The 8860-nt window shown below is 36.8% G+C and overlaps 1 protein-coding gene and 1 pseudogene across 1 annotated transcript; both read left to right on the forward strand.

Annotated features, from left to right (window-relative positions):
* Positions 1-1147: 1147 nt before the first annotated feature.
* LOC116256887 (60S ribosomal protein L26-2-like) lies at positions 1148-1980 on the forward strand. The gene is made up of 4 exons (XM_031633466.1): positions 1148-1163; positions 1241-1353; positions 1696-1846; positions 1940-1980. Exons 1-4 carry the CDS (start codon positions 1148-1150, stop codon positions 1978-1980), a joined length of 321 nt encoding a protein of 106 aa, XP_031489326.1.
* A 941-nt stretch (positions 1981-2921) lies between these two features.
* Positions 2922-5132, forward strand: LOC126410147 (photosystem II D2 protein-like; annotated as a pseudogene).
* The last annotated feature ends 3728 nt before the right edge of the window (positions 5133-8860 follow it).

Genomic DNA, 8860 nt, shown 5'->3' on the forward strand with positions numbered 1-8860 from the left:
ATATATATATATATATATATATATAATCAAATGTAAATATTAAGCTATATTACCTTGTTTCAACCTCATATTATATCGAACAAAGACAATGTCATTCAACCTTTTATGTTCGAGCATATTCCTTTTCTTGGGGTGAATATGTTGAAAAACACTCCAATTCCTTTCGCATCCACTAGCACTGCATGTCTGGCTGAGGATTTTAATTGTAAAACGAGCTAGGTTTGGACAATCAATCCCAAACCTATTCCACCACAAATCTAAACAAAAATAAAACAAAGTTCATGTAAAAGTTAAAACAACATAAAAGAATCAAATATAACAAATGCAAAGTAAATTAAAAATTTCTATGTATTTATCTAGACGCATGGTTGTCTTGGCTCGAACGGCACCAGGTTCTCCCATGTCCCCAAAACAGTTATCATATAGATCCAACTCATTGTGCACAACATCTTGTTGTCTAGCATCTGTCACTAACACTGAAATACAATTTAACAAACCATGCGTGACTTTTCTTTCATTCTTAAATGTAGTAGAAAATCTAATTGCAGGATTTAGATAGTAAGGTACTACATGGAGAGGTTGATGAAGCTGTCTAGTCCACCTTTTATCTATAATCTTCTATATGGGCATATATAATTTTTTCTTTCCTTTCAAATGAGCATAGTAGGTTGGTGCTCATTCTATTTATTAAGGCTGTTGGTATTTTATCCTTTATGTACTATTCGTTTTGTGATTTGAATTCTTTTCTGTAGATATGTATCTTGCTAATTACGGTGAATCTCAAGGGGTTTGTGAAAATGAAGCCTATAAACTAACATATAATTGAATGACTGACTGATTATTACCCACACCACAAATAATAGGTCTCAGTATTTGATAAAGGGTACAGTGTGTTTCTTAAAAGGTGTTGGATACTAAATGCCTGCTTTCCGAGTATTGTATCCTCATGCTTGCTCTCTCCTTTTGCTCATCTTATATTTCACAAAGTGCCAACTGAACATTGTCATTATGTAGTATCAAATCCCTTTTTTCTTTTCCTTTTAGGTTCACTCATAAACATGACAAATATTTCCTTTTTTTCAGATTTATTCCATGAAGCTGTAAGAACTTCTCTCTACAGGGCCTTAGTAGTCGTTGATCAAGCAAGATGAAATATAACCCAAGTAAGTTTTTGGTGTTGTCTATGCTACTTGGACCATAAGCTTTTTAATGCTCATGCTTTCTTTGTTTGCTTATCCAGGAGTCACAAGCCCAAGGCGGAAATGCCGAAGGGCACACTTCACTGCACCTTCAAGTGTTAGACGCATTCTCATGAGTGCACCTTTGTCACCTGAGCTGCGTAACAAGTACAATGTACCCTCTCTCTCTCTTTCTCCCCCCATATATGCTTGTCTCTGTGTGTGTATGTATGTTCATAAATATCTCTTCCTCTGTTGTATATAAGTTAATGTTGTCTTCCGCAGAAAAAGTGATCATTCTTTTGTAGGATCTGTTTAAAAGACCTGGGTTTTGGAAGTCAACGTTTTAATCAGGCCCTTTAATTGTGACAGCTGTGGGGACTTTCTATTTTGGAAAAAGAAAGCACATGCTATTTGTCCCATGTTATGTCTGGATTAGTCAGTATGATAGCATCTCCATGATATTCTCTGATATTGTTGATGATATTTGATATTCATGATTTATTTTCTCTTTCAGGTGCGATCTGTGCCAGTCAGGAAAGATGTTGAGGTGCAGGTGGTCAGGGGGACATTCAAGGGAAGAGAGGGGAAAATTGTACAAGTTTACAGAAGGAAGTGGGTCATTCACATTGAACACATTACAAGGGAAAAAGTTAATGGCAAGTCCTGTACTCTTATTTTCATGTTATTTCATAATTTGTTTAGTCACACATCAAATTCTCATAGATTACTTTAATGATATGTAACATTTTGCTTTTAAGGTATGAGTGTTTCAATTGTTCATTCTGTTGGAAAAGGTTAATGGCATATCCGAGCCCTGCATTCATGCCTTTTTATATTGGCTATTTTTTTTCTCATTTCATTTGATTACTATACTAGTTTCTGATAGACACATCTACCATTGTATGTGTTCAGTCAGTGACCACGGTGGCACATGCTGTTAATGACCACAAACAAAAGTTGGCTACTGCCACCTCTGCTTCTTGTATGCAACTAAATTTGTCTGATTTACTTCATGAATGTCATTCATCTGGATCTCGATGTCCAACTTGCTGGCCCCAGTTGCAGAGGTTAACCCTTATTCCAAGTCATGGTGCCTTACCAGCCAGAGGCTTAATATAAAAATATATGAAATCTGCATATCAATATCTGCTTTTGACCACCTTATTTCTCGGACTTGCTTTACCCCAAAATTCTGGGTTGCTACTTGGAAATTGGAACTAAGTCAGAACGTGTGGGTCTCAGCCTCTCTGAAATGTGTCCATCATAACCTTTTGGAATTTGACAGTTTGAAAGTAAATTTTCTATTTTATTGATAGAGACATACGAGGTTCCTTTCCCCTTGGGGGAAGTCCATAATGTTTTGTTTTCCATTCATTTTCTTCTTGATGCAACCACAACCATGATCTGTGTTACTCTGGTCCAAGTAAGCTATGTCTTCCTGGTTCAATCTTGTTCCTTTCTATCCTTTGTTCTCTTCATTTGTTTTCTTATTAATGGAACCACAACAACGATCTTTGCTGAAAATTTTATTCTGTTCCAAATAAGGTAAGTCTTCCTGGTACAAACTTGTCTTTGTATCTGGCAGCTAGCAGATAATCCTCGCTATGACATTACCAGATAATACGTGATGACTTCTTTAGCCATCTTCTTTTTCGGTTCTCCAAGATTTTTACGTTCACATGATTTTCATTTGGACGCCCTTTTTCGTGGAAGCTGTAAAAAAGGTCTGTCTGAAAAGAGATGGTTGGGCTTGTCACCCTATGTTTTGAGTATTTTGCAGGAGCTACGACATCATTCCTTGCGGCAACCATTGGGATCTTATGTTTGAGCAAAGAAGCCGAAAGCTCCAAAACTAGAAGTGTTAGGTCGACCATCATCTGCCGAGAAGGTGGGATCATTGCTCGAATGGTGAGAACAAAGAAGGGGCCTGACTCGTCTTGACCGAGAACTTTTCATCTGCTGCGAGAGAACCAATTCAATAAAGCCCTATAGGATGGCCTTGCTTAAACCTATTTGAATACCAGAAAGAGGAAGAGCTTAAAGCTAAAAATCTTGAGCCTTCCCTGAGAAATTCCCTATGGCTGGTTATTATTCAACGAGCCCTTAGCTACCAATGCCGCCCCCTTGGCAAAGAAAGTTATAGGGAAGAAAATTTCGGGTGAGAGGTCACGGTGAAATTTTCTTTGTGGAAACATCCGCCTGTTTTACCTTGTGGCACGTTTACCTGGTGCTCGTACGTGGTTCGATCAGATTGGGTGGGAGTAGTTTTGTTAGTGTCAAAATCAGAATACTTAATATAAGAAAATTGCCTATAACTTGTTTTTTGTTTTTCGCATTACACTAATTTAATTTAATCATGTTTTTTTGTGGCCTCAAATGATTCGCATTATCCATCGGAGCTCTGGTTACCTTGTGGCACGTTTACCTGGTGCTCGAACATTAGGAGCACCTTTGCCTATAACTTCCACTCATTCCGTCACCATCCTAACTAGCTAGGTTTGAATATATCGCTCATCAAAGAGTGTTATTCTATAATGTCTGCCCAGCAATCGCCTTTTAACGTTAGTAAGCATTCAAACATCTATCCCACATTCATTTGCAAAGGTGCTCCTAATGGATTGAATACCATATCAACAGGTGTTGGGGTGGTGGGGTTGGGTTGGAGGGTGTAAGGGCCACCATGGCTCGTCTCTTCTCAAGAATCCATACATTCCTTATTAGTGTATCAACAGCTATCTCTCGAGCACAGTGTTTATGATCAACCTCAATGGGAAAATGGAGCACTTAACAATACACCTTCACAGGTCAAGAAATAAATAATTCATATGATCTGATCAAATAATATTATATTACTATGGTTCAAGAGGAAGCACCAGTGTCCACTCGAACACTACAATGGAAGTGTGTTGAATCAAGAGCAGACTTATTGTGGTTGTTTCCTTCCCACTTTGAAGGGTCAAGTCGATACAATCAGTATCACAATGCGAAGGGCTCCCTCTAGGAATATCTAGTACTTTCAAATTCATGATTATATTTCAGGCTGAACATAACATCCTTACACATCCAATTCCATATGTTAGGATGAAAATGGTTGATGTAGTTAAATAGGAGGATCAATATGACTATAGCCTTTTGGTAGATTTATCAAAGAAGAAGACCATTTCATTTTGGTAGGCTGGTCCAGTCCATTGCTCTTCCCTTATACTAATTTCACTTTAGGAGGGTGGTTCACAGGTTCAAGCTTTATAACTTCATGGTATACCTATGCATTGGCAAGTTCTATTTGGAAGGCTGAAATTTCCTAACCACTACAATTTCTACCCCTATTAATAGTTCAACCCATTCTTTATTGCTGCTATGGAGCTTGGAAGCACAAGGAGATTTTACTCTTTGGTGCCAAGTAGGCAGTCCTATGGACTATTGTTGCTCTCCAAGGCGCTTTCGAACTAATAGGCTTCATATTACATCAATTTCAACTAGCTTGATCTGTTCAGATGAGATCTTATAACGTAATCACATTCTCTGGTCCAATTGTGGTTTTTGTTTCCGTATTCCTGATTTATCAACTAGGTCAGCATGGCTTGTTCATTGCACCTAGTGTTGGTGTAGCAGCTTATTTGAGTCCAGCCATTTAATCCAATGGTTTCATGGACTTTGAACCCATCTCATATGATGGGCTGGAATATGAGTGATGCTCTGCTATGGGCTTGTCGTGGTGCTACTATAAAAAATACTTATTCTAGGATGGTGATAGCGCAAATACATTCCATGCCTTTAACCCAGCTGAAGCTGGAGAGACCTAGTTTATAGTCACAAATTTTTGGACTTGCTTTCTCCAATAAATGTTGGTTACATTTCTTTATGTTATTTGTACTAGTCACTTGTTTACAGATGAGTGCTCTTGAGGTAGTTGGTCCATCTTTGAACCTATGTGAAATTGAATCCATTTAGGTTGAATGGCACAGTGCTGATACCTAAAGTGGTGAACCATATACCTACAACATGCCAAGCAGCTAGGAAGAAGGGACGAGAGACCATAGAACTCCTTGGATCATCTAGTACAGATCATCCAATTCACAATTTTTTTTCCTTCAGAATTGAATCCATTTAGGTTGCATGATAACATATAAGTACCTTATACGCCAATCTAGTTGATCCACATTTTTCGGTTTGGGCAATAGTTGTACATATGCCTCACTTCTTTCTTGGCATAAACCCTAGGCAAGCTCTGCGAATTAGTGGATTTTAAATATTTTACTCACAATTTTTCATTCCAGATTATCTACACTACATGCTAACGCATTAAAACTCACGATAACAAGCCTATAACCTAACTGAATATGCCGTGGAAACAATGAGGGCTTTTTGTACTACGTTCATACTTTTCATGAAATTTAGAGTTGAATCATTACTATGGCGACACCAATTTACGCATACACAATTGATTTATATGCATGCTTGATTGAATTACATATCAACAGGAAACAAACGTATCACACAAGGCTAATCAAAGATTACAAGTAACATGCATATTATATCTGGCAATTCTAAACCAACACATAATTATGCATGCCTACAGAAACTAACATGTACATTCTGAACAATGAGACATGGTGCACCCCTGAAAGGTGTGTAGGATACAGAGGACCATTGTGCAGTTTATGGCCACTACAAAACGAGTACCAAGAATATAAATAACTTGGAGTAACCCAGCCATGACTCTAGCAAGAGGTGTCAATTTCAGCATAGCTGTTGCAGTAGCAAAGTCCCAAATTCTAGCACCATTGGACAGGGAACAGGTTCTCGTTAGTAGCCTGGGGGACAACTCCTTTATATCTACAGAACTCTAGACCTGTGCACCACCCATCGAACTCTTTTATAGCAAGCTTGGCTAGCATCTAGTCGGTTATCGGTTTCATCAATACATCTCATATTTTATGATAGAAGGGCATTACCCACGTCATGCATTCTTCACTATGCTCTTTCATTTCCTGTTATCTTCCATGCCATGTAAGGATGATTGGGGTCGCCACCTCAAGTTCTTTTTTCAATCAAAGTCATTTTCCCCTCTCATGTTCAAACAGTAAATCAATACACAAATAAAGGATGGCCAGACTGGGTGATGAGACTATGCTTGTCAGGTCGACTCAATAGAAGATTCAAACTAAATGACAATGCTGACCTTGACAAACTGAAGAGTCCCTATAGGATAACACTGAAAATGAAAATTCTAGATGATTTTTGACACAGGAAAACAATGATTCTTTTAAAAAAATCATCCAGTTTTTTAATGAAAATTTTGCACATAGTATTGTTGAAATGTGATGCAAACATGTAATGAAACAAAGCACACAAAAAGCTTCAAACAGAACTGCATAATGACCCTGCTCTATCATGCGAATGTTTGAAAATGGCTTGGTCACCTAAAATAGATATATGGGGATTTAAAATCAAGTTAAACCAATGCAGGATCCAGAAAGTTGGGATCCATTCTGTTGATACGAAGCCTGATTGTTCTTAACACTTTTATCAGGAGTAATCAAACTAATGACAAAACTAGACATTTAAGCCATCTAAGCACTAAATGTCACCTATATCCTATATATAATAAACAAACATGCTCTAGATTTTGGAGAAAGTTTCAACATAAAATCTGTGTCGATCTTAGAAGATTAGGGTTTGTGAATTACATGGAGTTCATAAAGAGTGATTGTTCAACCCTAGCTGATTGCAAATCCATATAAATGTGGATCTAACCTAGAATACATGCAACTAGGAATATCCATGATCACGACTTGGTCTCTAGGGGTTTGGGTTTTGGGCATGGTCCTATTCAGATTCAATTTGAACCAGAATTTGATATCAGATTTGTAGTCATGTGCATGTTCAAAGTCAAAGTGTGCATTTATAAGTGGTAATTTATAAAGGGTGAACTTACAAATACTAAAGTAGCTTTATTAATCTTTTCAGTGCTTTCTTAGATCAGAATACAAATTATTCTCACGATTCACATAGTAATTACAGATAGGCTGATGTTGGATGCTTCTTAGGTTCACCATTCATCTATTTGCTTATATTTTTTTAAATGTTTGGGTATGAGGAAGGAGAGAATAGACATGTAACGTTTTGGAGAACATTGTACACTATATGATTCCTTGATTTTTAATTTGGCTTAATTTTCAGTTTAGGTTGCTTATAAATTTGTTAAATGCCACTTATTTTAGCTTCGGATTCATTTTTCTTAACTTTTTTGGATCTATTTGTCAAGTTGTAGTTGAAGAAGGGAAGTCAATTTTTTTTAATGACTGCATTTTTCTGTTTATTGCATAATGTGCACTATATTTGAAATTGGAGTAAAAGTATATAGAGTGCATTAAAATTCTGGTTTTTAGGAACTGTTTACTTCCAAATGTGAAGAACAAAGACCAGCTTTTATTTCAAAAAAATCTATTTCAACAAATTTGTTCTTTTACCTAGCTTCTTAAGTCTGTTAAAGACATCAGAATTTTTTGCAAAAGGTAGGAAAAGAGTTTTAGGTTGGTTCATGAGTCTTTAGAAAGTTAATTTCATATTTGGAGCGTGTCTGCATATTTTCTAGACTTTTACGTGTGTAAAACTAGAGATATTGTTTTTTTCCTGGTCCTGGTTTCTATCTAGCAAAAACAGAATCTTGAAATTCATGTTTTCTGAATCAGATTTCCTTAATTTTAATTTTCTAGAAAGAAAAGATATTTCCAAACTTTTTGTACCGGATTTTTCCTCAACAGTGTTAGTTTGTTTATTTATCTTTGATTTTAGGGAGCCTTCTTCTCTGTCATTTCTCAAAGGCTCCTGAATCTGTTTGCCTACTGGTTCTGGGAATTTTAGGAACTTGCAAGTAAAATTGCAGGGCGAGGAATAGTAAAACTTTTTTTTTCCCTTTGCTTGTATTTTCTTGTGTGCATTGTCAAAGAAATAACCTTTAACCATATATTGTGAGCTGATCTTTGAAATTAGTCAGTTGCTTGACTAACAACAAAGGTTAGATAGGCGAGAAGTCACCTAACCCATTGAAAATTGTCAAATAGGAATAAAAGAACCTAAACCCACTTTTCTCTGGGTTCTCTTCTGAATCTAGGCCTTCCTTAGTTTATGAAATTTTAGAGAGGCAATTTTTCTCCATCACTTTCATATTTTCCAGTGACAAATCAAACGGGAGAGTCCAAAAAGGTTAAGCATGCGGAAGGGAATCTTTAGAGTGGAGGGAGAGTCATCAAGCTTCCATGGAATGACATTCTAGAGTTGAATAGTGATGAGTTAACTAACATATTAGTGTATTAGACTGGATTACCTTTGTATCCTATTTAGTTAGCTTTTGCATGGTATTTCTTATTTTTATATTTTTTTTTGGTAGAATAGGCCACATGGCTTCACTACGCTTCAAAGCGTTAGTACCAGCTATAGGACACATGAAACTTCTTTGAAGACTCTCATGTAGAGAATTTAATTGAAGATTATATGGAGAATTCTTGAGGACTTCACATGTCAGGTTGTGTCATTCCTTGCCCCTGATTCTTCCGGTTTTCATGCCTCTTGTAATATAAAGGCATAAGCATGGTGCTAAGGACAACAACGTTCTAAAACACAAGGAAGGGGGTGGTGTCCATCAATTTCTTGTGTCCATGTTCTAGTTTGTTTAA

Source organism: Nymphaea colorata, chromosome 1, assembly GCF_008831285.2.
Source record: "Nymphaea colorata isolate Beijing-Zhang1983 chromosome 1, ASM883128v2, whole genome shotgun sequence".
In the NCBI taxonomy this organism is placed as follows: domain Eukaryota; kingdom Viridiplantae; phylum Streptophyta; class Magnoliopsida; order Nymphaeales; family Nymphaeaceae; genus Nymphaea; species Nymphaea colorata.

Bases quoted from the DNA above. Each gene is read 5' to 3' on its own strand.
- LOC116256887 (XM_031633466.1), top strand. The intron at 1,354-1,695 runs GTACCCTCTCTC...TTTCTCTTTCAG, and splicing joins AGCTGCGTAACAAGTACAAT to GTGCGATCTGTGCCAGTCAG. The intron at 1,847-1,939 runs GTACTCTTATTT...TTTGCTTTTAAG, and splicing joins AAAAGTTAATGGCAAGTCCT to GTATGAGTGTTTCAATTGTT.